Here is a 17,260-nt window from a genome sequence, read left to right as displayed (position 1 = left end):
TATTTTGTTTCCAAAATGTGCGCTTGAATAAATTAAGCTTGATGTAATCATTTCACATTTCATAAAAGACACTGTTGCTATGACACTTGACTTGCTATGACACTTGACACTATGACACTGTTGCTATGACACACATTCACTAGGAAATACAATTTCAGATCCAGCAAGCATGACGGCGTTGTTCATTTGTGGTTGGCGGGATTAAGCAAACTACGACAAGCTACTGAATGTTGTACGACTTAGTGCAATGATTACAGCGTTCACAAGCAGACGAGGTTACTTTTAACACTCATAGTTTAACACTTAATAATAATAACAGCGGCCTTCGGACACTGTGAGTATAAAACGAATACCTCGTCTAAACACAAGCCACACGTTTAATCCCATTTTACATTACTTTGCTCATTAGAGCTGGTGTCCAAATAAATAAGCAGTCATTGCCTGGATGCTGCTGAACGAAATGTCTCCTTTACACATTTCGACCGCCAGTACACTCCAGTGCTTTGGCCAAGATTTTGGTACAGAAGAGAGCTCTGTCTTCCTGTGGGTGGTTCTACCTCAGCAACTGAGAAGGGCCACCACTTGCATCCAGATAGCTGTGCTGAAGTCTAATAGACACTTCATTGACCTCTCTGCTCTCTGTCTGTCTAATTCCATCTCCCCCGCCTGGCAGATCTTCATTAGCCCGGGGTAAGATATACCAGACATGAGCATGTGTGCCACATGCTATTAGGCATATGGGCATTTGACTAAATGTCTTTGGTCAACCATGGGCAACCATCCAGATATCTTTACAATGGGGGTGTCACAAGACACCAGACGAGACGATGCACGACACTGGGTCCACGAGAGCGAGACGAGATTTTAACCTTAATTTCAACAAAAGTACATGAAAAAATATGACTGGACAAATCAACTTTTATTTAACCGAGTCACAAAACAATGCAGTTGCGTTTTGTTAGTTTTGCCACTAATTGATGCTAAACTATATTATTGTCAACATTTTTTAAACTCTGCCTTCATGGTCCTGTCGCTGAGTAGCGGTTGGTTTGCATTGTGGAGGGGGTTATGCAGCTTTCACACCCACATTGCATTGCACAGTGGCACAGAGGCAGCGTTCCACTCCCATTTGCCTGCGCGGAAGATACTACACCTACGTTGACCGCTTGTATTTAATTGTGGAATAAATGCATGATGCAAGGAACACTTCTCGTCTTTGGCTTACAATGCACAGCCCTACTTGCTAAATATAGCAGCCGTGTCACTATATTGTCAACACGGATCTCCTCTATGTATGAGGTGTGTTATGAGGCGGAGTTATGGTCGATACTACCGTTATTAATGTTGATGGTGATCAATGGTAACGGCGATCAAGGGTGCAGACAATTTCGAACAGCTATGTTTTGATCTGCCAAATCTTAAGTCATGTCGATCAAATGTAGAATTACAACAGCTTCTGCTTGGACATTAACTTGGCGCCGCACTTGTTAAACTCCGCATTTGTCACTCGCTGATGCTGACAACACCAGGTAAGTTGGATTGCAAGGTTTAAAGCGCGCTTAAAGCAGTTAACGTGCGGTTCCATATTACACTGTGTTATCATTCAAAGTAGCGATGCCACAGTTTCCAGTCTGATTGGCTTCTGGCTGCCCTGCTCTCATGAGACAGCTTTTCTCCAAACGAAAATCTTGGCACGTTTTGATCTCGCGAGATCTTGTGTCACCTCTACTTTATAATAACATTTTATACAACAATTGCTTTAACGTGCAAACATTAAAAGCTGAAGACCCCTGCTCTACCAGCAAATTCATACGCCCATAAAAATATCTATTTTTAACACACGGCTCAGTCCTCCGCCTCCAAACTCTCCTGCGATCTTGATGTTGATGTTCTGCTCTGATTTTGGATCAACATTTGCAATAAAAGTGGCTTTTGGAATTCTTAGATTAGATTCAGCTCCAGAATCCTCTTTTCAATTGCCATTTTTCACGAGCAAAGGACGCTAAATGCTAAATGTGCAATCCGTGTTTAAAGGAAAACTGCACTTTTTGGGGTGAATTTTGCCCATCATCCATAATCCTTATGTGGGACATGAACACATATGTGGTTCTCTTTTCCTTGAAAGATATAAAAATAGATAAAAACAGCCAGCTCATTACTGCACGTATGAAATGTTCTTATTCCTCCTATGAAGTCTTGAGAAAAAGTCTGCAAAAAGTGCCAACAACGCTCCGTTTACATATAATGTGACGATGGAACTACATTACTGGCGTATTGACACTTAGCCACACCACACTGGCTGGCTACTAGCTACTACTTAGCTTCACCACAGACTTGCCCGTAGCGCGTCAGCGTCGCGCTCACAAAGCCTCAGACACGACCAAAAGTTAGCTACATATTCCAGATGCCGCCACTGCTACTGTGTTTTTATTTCTTAGTTTGGAAAGGTTAACGCAAGGTTAACGCTAGGTGGTTCCTTTCTACGACGTTGCTATGTGAAATGGATGCACCGGTAATGCTTGGAATTGGCAAAATACTGTAAGTATTACATGTTATCAAGAATGTACCTGCTACTACATGGTTAACAGCAGCCTTTGTAGACCGCACAGGTGTATCCCATTACGTGCACTACTGAGCTGCCTGGTTTTATCTGTTTTTATATCTTTAAAACGCACAGAAAAGAGAAAGACTTATGCGTTCATGTCGCACATAAGGATTGTGGATATTTGGAGAAAAAAATTACAAAATAATACACATGTATTTTGACCAAAAATACGTGAATGAATGCTGAATTGTAAATGTGCAGAGCTCCACTGGAAGCGGCAGAAAATCAACGATGAGCTCATGTGCTCGCACCAGCTATGCCAGCCATTGGCCAACGAGCTGCTCTTATGGGAAGAAGTTAAAATACTTGCTGTTTTTTATTTTAAACTCCTATTGGTACTTGTCTCGTATAATTCTTAGCTACCTTTCTTAACGACTAGTAGTACTTTGGAAGTACAGGAGATGTCACGAGATTTGAACATGGTCATAATTTAGCCGCATCGCTGTATAGGCCGCAGGGTTCAAAGTTTAAGAAAAAAGTAGCGGCTCATACACCGGACATTATGGTATCTATCCAGGTAAATTGATGGCAAATATGTCAAATCATAGGTTATTGTGCTTGGCCAAACAATCCAAATTTTCACTGACTTTCAGAAAGTTACGAGGGGAACCTTTGAACCACTTTGAGGTGAAGTTAATAATTGACTCTGCTCAGGCCTTTGCTCCTTGCCAGCAGGTGACCCGGGCAAGTTTTATTTGAAGCATAACGCCATCTAGTGGGCTCAAGCTTCAATGAAAAGTTGTTTCTTTGCTTTTCACGCGGCTGGTGGTCATGGCTGTATGTATGTGTAGCTGAACCAGCTGTCCTGGAATGTAAAATCTGCACACTATTACAAGAAATACGGCAGTTAAAGACTTCTTAAAATTAGGTGGCTATGTGTGCATGTACGGTACTGTGTAAAAGGCTTAGGTCACCATCCATTTGATTGTTTTTAAGAACTTTTTCACAACAATCTGACACAGAAAAAGTGTATACAGGAGATACATTGTAGAAGGGTGGCACACGGACTACTGTAAGGAAGAATGACGACGTTTAGTGAGAGTCTAGATCAGGAGTGTCCAAACATAGTGAAAAATGAAAGGATGCAAGGGCCGCTTTGATATTTTGTAAAGCTGCACATGTAGGTATGAAGTTATATATATTTCAAGAAAAAAGGGCATCTCAGCTTTGTGATGTTGGCAAAGAAGCGTTTGGTTAGAATAAACTTTGCTCTTTTCTTCTTATTTTCGCTGTTGTCTTTTTTTATTTGCCAAATATTTTCACTTTCTTCTTAAAAAATCTTTGTAAATTTTCTTGACTTTATTCCCAGAATATTTGGACTTTATTCCCATAATATTAGAAGTTTTTCCACAACCTAACTAAAAAAATAAAATTTTATTTAGTTTTGTTTGTTTCTCATAACTTAAAAAAAAACATTTATTTTCAGGAATATTTCAATACTATGCTGCTAAAATGATATTATTTTTACTCATAATATTTTGACTTTCTTCTTGTAAAATTACAGCTTTTTTTCCAATTTCTGCTGTTGTTTTTCATTCTTTTTGTAAATTTTCTTCTCGTAATATTATGACTTTATTCCCATAAAATGAGTTTTTCCCCAACCTAATTTTCAAAAAAAAATAATTTTTATTTAGTTTTGTTTGTTTCTCATAACTTAAAAACTATATATATATATATATATATATATATATATATATATATATATATATATATATATCCATCCATTTCTATACCGCTTCTTCCTCATTAGGGTCGCGGGGGCATGCTGGAGCCTATCCCAGCTGACTTCGGGCAACAGGCGACAACAACAACAGACAACAACCATTCACACTCACATTCATACCTATGGACAATTTAGAGTCGCCAATTAACCTCACCTGCATGTTTTTGGGAATGTGGGAGGAAGCTGGAGTACTCAGAGAAAACCCACGCGCACACGGGGAGAACATGCAAACTCCACACAGAAATGCCCAGGGGAGACTCAAACTCAGATCTCCAGGCTGTTCATGTATTGGCCAACGTGCTAAGCACTAGACCACCATGCGGCCAACTACATATTTCAATTCTATGCTGCTAAAATTATATTATTTTTTTCTCATAATATTTTGACTTTCTTCTTGTAAAATCACAGCGTTTTTTTCCCCCCCCATTTCTGCTGTTGTTTTTCATTATTTTTGTAAATTTTCTTCTCGTAAGATTACGACTTTATTCCCATAATATTATAACTTCCCCCCAACATAATTTTCCAAAAATGATAACTTCATTTTGTTTTGTTTCTCATCATATTATGACTTTTCAAAAATAAATTATTTTTTCTTTAATATTTCAACCTTTTGCTATGACCATGACATCATTTGTCCTTGTAATATTAAATCGTTAATCTTGTAAGATTGCGACTTGTTCTCCTTAGATGACACGTTTTGTCTCGTAATATTTTGACTTTTTTCTTGTAAAATCACTGCTAATTTTCCTATTTTAGCTGTTGCTGTTCCGCCGGCCAATAAGAAAAACAGCCGCAGGCCTCAAATTGCCCCCAGGACGCACTTTGGACGCCCCTGATCTATATAAAGGGGATGATACAGCAATTTATTTTTACAGTTTGAGTCAATAGCACACCCATTTGTTTATTTCATCCATGAAACAGGCTCCCTCCACCAGAGGGAGCTGTTCGCCCTCGCTCATAACCACATTACATTGGGACTGTCTGCCAGTGTTGCTCGTCATTCCAACTCCATACAGCGGATGGCATCATAACTCTGCTTCTTAACGCGCCCCATACTCAACCTGGCCTGCCAGAGAATAAGAAGATGTTGCAAGAGGGTTCAGTGTTGCCAAATTAGGGACTGTGTCACTACATTTAGCGAGTAGTCAGACCCCTCTTGATTCCAGCGACGTTCTCTGGTCTTATCAGACACTTTTGGAGGCCGGCTTCTCAGCGAGAAAGAAGAGACAGGAGAAAGTTCATTTGTATTTCGAAACATATTTGTTTTTCCTTTCATCTTTTTTGCTCACTGTTTGCCATAAAAATGACATGCACGTGCGTTTTCCTGACTGGAGGCCTGTCTTTTCTTCAGAGGAAACCATTGAATGTCTGTCTCATCATGACATTTCATTACATTTGGAACGTGATTCGAATTACAGGATGCATGAAGGTTAATACGGTTCTTTTTCACTTGGAAACTTATTGGATTACATTAACTATACTGTGGCTGTATCTAAATTGAATCAAATAAATACATATTGTTATTATTGTTATCGTTATTATTGTTGCTGATACTATTATTATTTTTTTAGTATTGTATTTCTATTTTTTCTCCGTTGCTTTGTATACATTTCTATCTTTCTAAGTCTGGGATTGGGTTGGATTTGGGGTTGTTTCTTTTCCTTTTGTTAATTAAATAAATAAATGGAAAAAATATTTAATATTATATATATTTAATAAATATTAAATATTAATATAATTTAATAAAATAAAGTTATAAAAAATAAGACATTGTAAATAATTTCATATTATACATACTATATATATCAACTATTATTTTAATTTAATAAAATCAAAAAATCTAAATAATAAATTGCAAATATGAGGCTCAAGATGGCTTAAGAGCATATTTGTGGGGGGGTTTTAAAATTTTTTACTGCCATCTGTACTTTGTACTGTAGCTTGGAATATTGGGCCTGAGCGCCACAGAGATAAAGCAATACACAAAGTCCCAAAAGTTCGAAGTGAGCTGCTTTGTTGGAATTGAAGGTTTTGCATGAATGGTTTAAACATTGCCTTGCCCTGGTGCCCCGGGGGGAGGAGCCACTCCATTTTGGACGCCTCTTACTTCTTTCTTGGTGTGGTGACTCTGGGGCACAGCATGATGTCAGGTACAGTTACTACATTTAACATATTTGATTATTGCCTTACGCTCTGTTCAGCAGCTATCCTGTTTTATCAATGCCCTAACTCCCCGTGCATGCTAGTATTTACAGTATGGCAACAACATCCAGACTAGAATTACAATTTAAAAGACAACTATATTTTTGCACTTGGATAGAACGTGTAATAAAAAGCAGTAGAACATCACAGCTCATCTATTCACTGTATTACCAACAGAGTGAGTGACCCATGTCATCCTAAAAGGAAGGAAAGGTTTATGGTAGGGAAAGCAAATAATGACCAATTAGTGGCGTCAAAGTGCTGTGACTACACGCCGCCCGGGGAAGAAGCTGCATGGCTACGTACAGCACGTAAAGAATTTCATTTAGCCAAGGGTTCGTTGTCATGCACAGCAGCAACAGAACATGAAGCCCCATGCGCTTGCTGTTGTTTGGAACACAGACGTGGACGAGATGTTGCTGACACGGTGAGTCAACTAGATAAGCGATGAGAGATTAGAGATGACAATGCGTCCAGAAATATGAACCCGTAGTTCCTTACAGCTTGAAGAGTAAATGACAGAGGTGGGAGGTACTTTCTACTTGGATGTGGTTCAAGGTCATTGAATGATTTTGTGATTTTTGCCTTTCATTTGTTGATCATGATTACAGTGGGTTCCCTATTTTATGTTCTGAGACGCCCCCCCATCCAAACCCTCCCGGTAGCTTGACGTTGACGTTCTCCTCTGATTTCAGATCAACATTTGCAATAAAAGCCACTGCTGTAATTATTATATTCGATTCAGCTCCACAACCCTCCCCCGTCTCTTTTCAATCTCCCCTGCTCACTCGCGACGATGGAATTTTCCGGACTGTATGTTGCACTTTTTTTCATAATTGGACTGGCCCTGCGACCTATAGTCAGGTACGACTTCTGTATAAAAAATACAGGGGTGTGAAAAAGTGTTTGGCCTCTTCCTGATTTCTTATGTTTTTGCATGTTTGGCCCACTTAAATGTTTCAGATCATCAAACAAATGTAAATATTAGTCAATGACAACACAACTGGACACAAAATGCACTTTTTAAATGAAACTTTTGATTATTAAGGGAGAAAAGAAATCTAAAGCTACATGGCCCTGTGTGAAAAAGTAAACCTAATAACTGGTTGGGCCCCCCCTTAGCAGCAACAACAGCAATCAGCTTGCAATGAGTCTCTTCCAGCACCGTGGAGGAATTTAGCAGAATTGTTGTCATTCAGCCACATTGGAGGCTTTTCCAGCATGAAGTGCCTTTTTAAGGTCATGCCACAGCATCTCAATAGGATTCAGGTCAGGACTTGGACTAGACCACTCCAAAGTCTTCATCCATTCAAAGGTGGACTTGCTGGTGTGTTTTGGATCATTGTCCTGCTGCAGAACCCAAGTTGCTTTCAGCTTGAGGTCACCAGCAAATAGCCGGACATTCTCCTTCAGCAGAATTCATGCTTCCATTTATCACAGCAAGTCTTCCGGGTCCTGAAGACCATCACACTACCACCACCATGTTTTACTGTTGGTAGGATGTTGTTTTTCTGAAATGCGGCGTTACTTTTACGCCAGATGTAATGGGACACACACCTTCCAAAAAGTTCAACTTTTGTCTCATCAGACCACAGAGTATTTTCCCAAAGATGTTGGGGATCATCAAGATGTTTCCTGGCAAAAGTGTGACGAGCCTTAATGTTGTTTTTGTTCAGCAGTGGTTTTGGTCTTGGAACTCTTCCATGCAGGCCGTTTTTGTCCAGCGTCTTTCTTATGGTGGAGTCATGAACACTGACCTTAAACGAGGCAAGTGAGGCCTGCAGTTCTTTGGATGTTGTTGTGGGGTCTTTTGTGACCTCTCGGATGAGTCGTCGCCGCGCTCTTGGGGTCATTTCGGTTGGCCGGCCACTCCTGGGAAGGTTCACCACTGTTCCATGTTTTGGCCATTTGTGGATAATGGCTCTCACTGTGGTTCGCTAGAGTCCCAAAGCTTTAGAAATGACTTTATAACCTTTTCCAGACTGATAAATCAAAATTAATCGCAGTTATATTTCAACAGGGGGGGGCAATCACTTTTTCACACAGGCCCATGTAGGTTTGGATTTTTCCTGAATAATAAAAAGTTTCAATTAAAAAGTGCACTTTGTGTCCAGTTGTGTTGTCACTGACTAATATTTACATTTGTCTGATGATCTGAAACATTTAAGTGGGACAAACATGCAAAATAACAAAGCATTTCCACACCACTGTACTCAGAATCATCATAATCACTGAACATGTTTTTAAATGTTAATCATACTGGCTGACATGAACCACGGTGTGAACTATAGCGTCGATGTGCGATACCGATACCACTGATTTATTCCCGATCTGATACTAAGTAAAAGTCAGGCTGGTATCGGCGATCCCGATACTTTGTGCAAATTCACCTCGTGTGTCTGAACAGACAGATACTTGTGAAAGTTAAGAGTTGGTGAAATGCTCAAGGCTTCCAAAGGCATCAGTTTCTATTTACTTGCAATAATTAATAGTAATAAATGAATAATGTCATAAAGGCGTGGAGAACAGTGTGTGTACCCGTATTGTATTTTATTGGACAGTACTGTTCTGGAGTTTCTAGGAAAACTAGTTCCTTCCTTTATCAGTTAACCGCAAATGATTAACACCGTTCTTGGAAATCCCAACCCTTTCCACGAGTACAAGGACTCAAGGTGATTCATCTGAAGCTAAAGCCTACTTTATGATGGTACTTCAGCTGAAGTGTGCACGCGCTGCGCTCCCTGGCAGGCTCACAAACGGCTTCTCTGGAACACCCATGCCTCAGCTGAGCGGACCTGGAGAGACGTCCACAGAGCTGTGAGTTGATGTACTGCTCCTCTATACCACAACTCTGCTTGGCATTTAAGCAGCAGCCACTTCACTGCAAAGACGATCACTCCATCTGATCTTTGTTTTTCAAGGATTGGTGGAAATGAAAGGTTGGACGGAGTAAGTCTTGCTTTTGGTCTAAATTGTTTACGCCAGGGGTGTCACATAGAACACGTAGTGAAACATGAAAGGACGCCAGTGCCACTTTCATGTTTTCCAAGTCCAGTTCTGGTCGGATTTCGTTGATGAAGAACGTAAGTTCCAGGTAGTCGCTGGGGTTTCACAAGTAAGGAGTTTGGCTCCTCAAAACAATATGCGTTCAAAAGAGTAATACCGAAATCCGACCAGAACTGGACTTAGGAGGCCGAGTGGGGGGTGAGTCAGTTGGTGGACGACACTGCTGATGGGATGTCAGACGACTTCATGTCAAAAAATGCCTACTATCCCTTTAAAGATGTTTTAAAACATATTCTACACTGTACTTACAAATGATACTTACTTACTTGTCTTCTCCCTGTGAAGGAAATTTACATTTAATCCTAAAGAGGGGATAGACAACCCGCTGATGGTCATCACAGAAGGTAACGTGCCCGTAAGCTTCCAGTGGTCCAGTGTTGCAAAAGCCCTATTGAGGCGCTTTCTCTCCGCCAGAGTCGACACCCAGGCCACGTCTGTGTGTGCTCAGAAAGGAGGAAGGCCAGTCTTACGGCTTTCATCTGCGGCTGGAATGGACACAACAAGGTCACATCATCAGAAAGGTGGTTTCAGGGGGGGTGGCGGAGCGTTGCGGACTTGAAGATGGAGACAGGCTTCTTGAGGTCAACAACGTCTATGTTGAGGATGCTCCTCACCAGGAGGTGAGCTTCTACCTTGTTAACATTTGGGAAGGGCCTCTCGAGAGGGCCGCTTCCTGGCTGCATTTGCCGCTTGTCAGACGAATGTGTGTGTTGAAAATGTTGTACATTGGCTCTGCGTGATGCGGACGTGTCATATCATGAGGTTGGTGTGTTTTTAAGTTATCCCTCGTTTCATTCGTATGGCGCTCTTTTGAATTCCTCACACGACATCTTTGGGAAGACACGTATGGCAACTTACTCGGTCGCGTTTGTCACTTTTTGTTGTTGGGATTGTGTATCTAAACGGGACTAAGGCAGTAGGAGGAAGACTTTTTTGTTTTCTGGGGAGCTAGAGACCTACCTGACCATCACTGCTCCTCTCTTCTTGCCACTTGTGTATCGCGGCATTCTCCAGTAAACGCCCTCGACCCCAATACCCTCAACTCCTGGCCAATCGCAACATAGCAGGCGTGGTCAGGGAGGAGGATGAGGAAAGCCGGCATGTCGGCCAGTAGGAGAAGAATGCAGATTTACTCAGAACACAACTTTGATTTGTGGAGTGTTTTATGAAAAGAACCTTACTCGAGTGCCCCACTAGGATCCAATATCAATTTAAAAGCCCCTGAAACAGCAGAATAGGGATTTTCTAGTAATTACTAATTCAAACTTTTCTTATTCTATTTACACTTATTTAAACATTCTTATTTTATTTTATTTTCCTTATTATTCATTCCAACTTTTCTTAATTTATTTACACTTATTCAACCATTTTATTTCTATTTTATTTTCCTTATCATTCATTCAAACATTTCTTATTTTATTTACATTTATTTAACCATTCTTATTTTTGATTTTATTTCATTTTCCTGAACATTCATCCAAACTTTTCTAATTTTATTTACACTTATTTAACTGTTTTTATTTTTATTTCATTTTTTCCCCTTATTATTAATTCAAACTTTTCTTCTTTTATTTACACTTATTCAACCATTCTTATTTTAATTTAACTATATTTCCCATGTTGTCTTATTTTATTGACACACATTTAACCGTTCTTATTGAAACTTTATTATTAATTTAATTTAATTTCATTATTAATTTGAATTGTATTTATTCATTTTTATTTCCCTGCACAGGCTATACTCATTTTTTTTCTACTTCCATTTGATTATTTTGTATGAGAATAAACTCGATGAGCTAAAACCTACATTTTATGAGGAAAAATAATGTTATTTTAGTGGGGTAAAGTTGAAATATTACAGAAAAAATACCTCTTTTTTTTTAAAGTTGTAATATGACAAGGAACAAGCAAAACAAAAACTACAGTTGCAATTTCTGGGAAATTGCGTTGCGAAAAAAGTGATAATATCCCAGGAATAAAGTTGAAATATGACGAGAAGAAAATGTATTGATTGAATTATGAATTCAAACTTTTCTTATTTGATTTGCACTTATTTTAATGTCATGTTATTTTCCTTGTTTGTGAATCAGGTGGCCAAGAGAATCAGGCTGAGTGGACACCACTTATGTTTGTTGGTGCTGGACGGAGACGAGTATGAGAAGGCAGTGGCCTGGGGTCATGACCTCCGTGACGTCGCCAGAACGCATAAGGGTGACAACTCGGAACCGCCAAGGCTGTGTCACATCATCAGGGATCCTGTCTCGGGTCTGGGCGTCAGCTTCACACCCGTGGGAGGTAATGAAAGAACTACAGTTCCCATGTGGCTTAGAGTGCAATCCCTGGAAGGAGGCCCAAATTAGACTCTACTAATCTCATGTTTTGATAGAAGTCGTATGCAGCGATCAGGTTTTGATCTGACAAATCTTAAGTAACTTTGATTAAATGTAGAATTGCTACGACTTCTGCTCGGACGTTGACACGGCGGCAGCTGCTGAACTTCAATGAAAAAAGGCACCCGCCGACTGACGAGTGACACCGGCACACCGACGCCACTGGCGACTGCTCTAAGACTGCAAGGGAAGCTCAGCTTCCCCAAAAAATGTGGCGAAATACTGTATGTACTGCTGTGTGTACATTTAATAGACTAAACATACGCTAGGATACCTTCATCTTTCGTTCAGAATCAGCTACTTATCACAGATACTGTAACTGACACCACTTCCTTCGCTTTTCCACAGTCGGAGGCTGAGCGTCTACCGACTTCGATGGGGAAGCGTAGAGTGGGTTGTTCCACTTCGCCAAACTGGATGGTCATTGGATGAATGCTGGGATTTGTCCCGCCCATCAGCGTCTCTGGGGGTCTACGGTGCGGCGGGCCAGCCCGGACGCTCGGCTTCGGCATGATGACCGGATGGTCTGTCTGAGGCGGAATCCCTTTTTGATTGACAGTGAAATGAGTGAATCGGCAAACTTGAGGCATAAACCTCCACCGAATCGTTTTTCATTCCGTCGTTCTGAACTGATCCGGAGACTTTAGTGATCCCCAGCGACTTTGTCTTTGTTAAAAACGATGAGCGTTGCGTTTGGCGACTCTCTTCTGTCCCCAATGAGCAGCGGCAGCTGCAGAGCGTCTCTCCCCGTCACAATCGCTCACAGTCACGGCCGGTCACGCTGCAGCTCCAGATGCTAGCAAGCCGCACATCATGGCAGATACTAGAATATACATGTAAATAAATAAGCACATTTATGATGAGACCAGCAGCCTCCACTGACCAAGGCAGGTAGGATTGCAAGGTTTACAGCGTGCGCAAAGCACTTAATGTGCTGTTCCAATCCTGCCTTATATTACGTGCGTTATCATTCACAGTAGCAATGCCATAGTTGACATGGCAGTGGCATGAAAAAGCCAAAAACCGAAACAAACTCAGTAGAAGCGTCACCGTTTCTGTTTGGATTGTCAGTTTTGTCCATTTTCCGTCCTGCAGCTGAAAAAGGTTGCTTCTCTGTGAACCTGGTTGCTGGCGGGGCAGCCGAAAAGGCTGGAGTGCGTAAGGGGGATCGCTTGGTGTGGATGAATGGAGCCGCAGTTTCCGATCTCACACACTCAGCACTCAGGAGGATGGTAATGACGGCTTGCTTGGCGCACGCATTTAAGGGCATCAGTGTTTGGACAGTGACATTGTTTTTAGCATTTTACTTTAATACACCACGACAATGACTTGGAAATAAAATAAGACGTGAATGAAGCACCCATTTAATGCTGATTACCTCCATTTTCAGGGTTAAAAATGCAAATATCCTCTCTATTTTTTAAATGTCCCTAGTCATCCATGAAAGCAGACATATTAACTTTGCGTTTTAGGCACAAGATATTGGCTTTGGAAAACAGCGATCGACATTTTGGCCGCTTTTGTGATATATTGTGGACCAAAGCGCTAACTGTTAGTGTTTGCTTCGTATTGATTTGGTCCGGATATGGCAGGGGTGTCCAGAATGCGACCCGTGGGCCATTTACAGCCTGTGGCTTTTTTTCATTGGCCCTCTTCGTGTTGTAAAATACAAATAAACAAGCAAATGAGGAAATGTTAAAAAAACAACAGCAAAAATGGAAGAAAGAGCAGTCATTTTTGCAATTTTTAAAGACAAAGATTCTGAGAATAAAGTCGGAACATTAAGAACAAAAATAGCATCAAGTTGACATATTAAAGACTAAAATATGTATTTTTTTTTACGTCGGAATATTATGAGAAATTTCAGGATAGTTTGGTTGGGTAAAAGTGATACTAATACAATAAAAAAAGTCAGAATATTGTGAGAATAAAGACATAATATTACAAGACAAAGATATGAGAAGGAAGTTGAAATATTTGTAAAAAAAAACATCTCTCATTTTGTTGTAGATGAAAAAGTGTGGCACTCACATCACCATCCTCGTGATCGACAGCGAGAGTGAGAAGAAATACGCCAAGTTAAATATGCCCGTCCTCCCTTGTATGGCCGTTGCACATAACCTACCCTACAGCTCCAGAAAACTACACTTGGACTCTGCACCCGAGGGCTACGGCTTCCTGCTTCGCTTCGAAAGGGCGCCATCGGGACGCACCGGTGCGGGCTTCAAACTAAACTAAATGCAACTTTGCATTCTTGTCTTTGACTCTTTCTCCACCAACCACAGCTCATGTGGTGCGCAAGGTGGACGCTGGCAGTCCAGCGCACAAGGCAGGGATGCGGGACGGTGAGGTGCTGCTGGAGGTCAACGGGGTGTCAGTGGAGTCGCTGCAGCACGATGAAATTGTCAAGACAGTGAGAGCGAGCGGCCGACACATCTCATTCACTACTATTACCCCTCAGGGTCAAGAGTTTTATACGCAGGTTTGTGTCACTTTGCCTTCTGTTCCGTAGTCCCTCCTTTATCGCCATTCATTTGCTCCTGACCCGACTGTGATAAGTGAATTTCCACATCGTAGGATTTCTTTGTAGTTATAGCATAAAAATCCTATAAATACATTTTTTTAACTCTATTATAGCCCTCTAGACATGAAATAACACCCCTATAGTCGCCTTTATGCTCATATTACCCAATATAGTAGACATAACAGGAGTAACGAAGCCATTGAAGGCATACAGGCGTTTATCCGGGTTAATTGGTTCCAGGCCTGACAGCTATTAGTGGATTTCAATATTAATAAATAGAATATTTCCTAAGTAGAACGTAGAAATCCTGTTTATGACTTTCTAAATATGTTTTTTTTTGGCATTATGAGAGCCCTTTAGGCATGAAATGATAAGCGAATTTCCACATAGTAGATTTACTGCGCCTGCTCTGAGATCATTCAAACCTGCCAAAAAGGGCCGCAAAGGACAGAACTCGAGGTGAGCGTCTATCTGTCCCTGGTTCTCTGCACTTGCTTCGTCCTACGTTGTCTTAAACCTTTGTCTTTTGGAAAAGAAAAGGAACGTACAGTATCACTTGGACACTCGTGGTCTGTAGTGTACAGTATCAAGGCAGTGTGCTGATATCGTTGCAGTTAGGTCTGCCACCTCTCCTCTTCTGCGAGGATGACGTTATTGAGACGGGCAGCAGTGAAGCAGTCCAGGCAGCAGAGCATTACCCACAAAAGGATACATCATGTGATCCGTCCAAGCACAGCAGGGTCTGCTCTCTCCAAAAAGGTCCCTTGGGATTCGGCTTCAACCTTGGCTGCGTCCCACAGCGTCCTGGGACCTTCGTCAGTCAAGTAAGGTCTCACATTTCCACATTGTACTCTAAAACATGACAATGTCATTTGATCTGTTCTTCAGGTGGCTGCCGGCAGTCCGGGGGAGAAAGCAGGACTAAATGTGGGCGATGTTGTAGTGGAAGTTAATTGGCAAAATGTGGAGGACCAATGCTTGGAAGATGTGGTCAAACTGGTGACGGAAGGCGGACAAGAGCTTTGCTTACGGGTCACGGATAACGTGAGCTGTGAAAGAACCAAACAGGCTGACACACATGCCGTCACCAACAGTAGGGTAAGAAAATATTTCATATAGGGATGTCCCGATCCGAACTTCAGGATCGGGATCGGCTGCCGAGCCGCTGTATTCTGAAGATCGGATGATATCGGCTTCCGCCACGAGATCGGGCCGATCCGGTTGCCGCATCACGTTCGTAACTCTGCGCCACTCCAACACGGTAGGCGCGTTAATGCGCCTCAAAGCCGGTTGCCACTCAAACCGCAACACCACCATGCAGACATGTCCGCCGTGTACCGTGGTGAAGGACGTTGGATATTGGGCTTCGTAGCTACAGCGGTAGTGCCCCCTCACTATGTGCTGCTTTGTCATGGTGCGGGGAGCTCACACAGGAAGTGCTGCTCTAACCGCTGGTAGTTTATACTGGGGACCGTCCATAAATTACTATTGTGTTGACGAGTTTGTTAAAAACGTCATAATTCTAAATCACACCACAAATTGGTCTATAACCGTGTCAAATGATTAGTCCTACCATAAAAGTATTGTGCACACCCACTGTTTCTAATTGTATGCTTCATTGGATGGACTTTTATTTGATCTTTTCTTGGATTGGATTAGTCTGCAGTGAAATCCGTTAGTAGAGAGTTGCCTCCTCACCTCCTTCTTCCTCTCGTGCAAAAAAAACATAAAAGACGTATAAATACATTGTTGGGATCGTGTGTTAATGTTTCTAAAAAGGTATAAATACATCTTTGGTACTGAATGAGCTAATAATAGGCCACATTCAATTGCAAAACTATTTTTGATAAACTGTAATAAGCACAAAGCGGCAAGGGATGACTGTTAAGGTTTCAGTTTGGCCTCTCATCGCACATGACTGCGGTGCGGTCACGGCCTCACAAAGCGTGAAATCTTTGAGCCTGACAAAATAACATCAATGAAAAAAAGACAAACATGTAAAAATTCTGGCCTTTCTCTTAGAGACTCTGACATGAAAGCGCGCAGCGCTCTTCTCGACGAGCAGCGGGTGCTGCCGTGGGTGCCTCTCCCATCTCGTTTGTAGCATTATTTAAAAAAAAAACAACAAAAAGAGGCGATAGAAGAAAGTTATTTTGTAGTTCTTTGTTACTCACGTTTTGTCTCCCATGTTATTCCTGTCTCCGACAGCCTCCATTACAATTACATGCAAATTAGATGATGATGTCGTTGCATCGCGACCACATTGACATGATTTTGTTCTCGGCAGGAAGAAGACACGGAGGACTCACGTTTATGACAAGAACAACATGACTAAAACAAATACATCAACATACTTGGACCTCTAATGGGACTTGAAACTCCTACTTTTTTTCATCCCAACGAGCTGCATGGTCACTTTGAAGGACTTTATCACAAGATCTCACGTAAAACATGCTAACATACATCACCTAGCTGTGGACCGCCTTGCTCGTAGTTGTATTTAGTTGTCGTAATGTCGAATGCATGTTCAATCCTATCAGCAAATGTTTCCTTTTGGAAGTGACCAGCAGTAAAGTACGGATGTTAACCCTGCAAATGACTGTACGGTCTGCTGTGTTGCCTGTGGAAGATGCATGAACATGTTTGTGTCGAAATGTCTGCATGCTTGTTATTGGGCTTTTTTCTTAATGTTTTTTTCTGTAATTTAAAAATCAAATTAATTAAATAATATTTAATGGAATAATTAACAA

At 41.3% G+C, this 17,260-nt stretch overlaps 1 protein-coding gene across 4 annotated transcripts; it reads left to right on the top strand.

The window, feature by feature from the left end:
- The first annotated feature begins 6,454 nt into the window (after positions 1–6,454).
- On the top strand, positions 6,455–17,180 carry nherf4b (NHERF family PDZ scaffold protein 4b). 4 transcript variants are annotated; one of them, XM_054755449.1, is made up of 11 exons: positions 6,455–6,478; positions 9,279–9,479; positions 9,882–9,940; positions 10,011–10,216; positions 11,687–11,891; positions 13,082–13,218; positions 13,997–14,201; positions 14,272–14,468; positions 15,125–15,334; positions 15,399–15,608; positions 16,802–17,180. In XM_054755449.1, exons 2-11 carry the CDS (start codon positions 9,463–9,465, stop codon positions 16,874–16,876), a joined length of 1,521 nt encoding a protein of 506 aa, XP_054611424.1. In that variant the 5' UTR covers positions 6,455–6,478; positions 9,279–9,462; the 3' UTR covers positions 16,877–17,180. The 4 variants fall into 4 exon arrangements, with proteins under 4 accessions (XP_054611424.1, XP_054611422.1, XP_054611420.1 ...); XM_054755447.1 differs by having other exon boundaries at positions 6,471–6,478; positions 9,279–9,347; XM_054755445.1 differs by lacking the exon at positions 6,455–6,478 and having other exon boundaries at positions 9,219–9,347.
- The last annotated feature ends 80 nt before the right edge of the window (positions 17,181–17,260 follow it).

Source organism: Dunckerocampus dactyliophorus, chromosome 16 (assembly GCF_027744805.1).
Source record: "Dunckerocampus dactyliophorus isolate RoL2022-P2 chromosome 16, RoL_Ddac_1.1, whole genome shotgun sequence".
NCBI lineage: Eukaryota > Metazoa > Chordata > Actinopteri > Syngnathiformes > Syngnathidae > Dunckerocampus > Dunckerocampus dactyliophorus.
The sequence above is the reverse complement of the archived record's forward strand: the minus strand, read 5'-3'. Positions and strand labels throughout refer to the sequence as shown.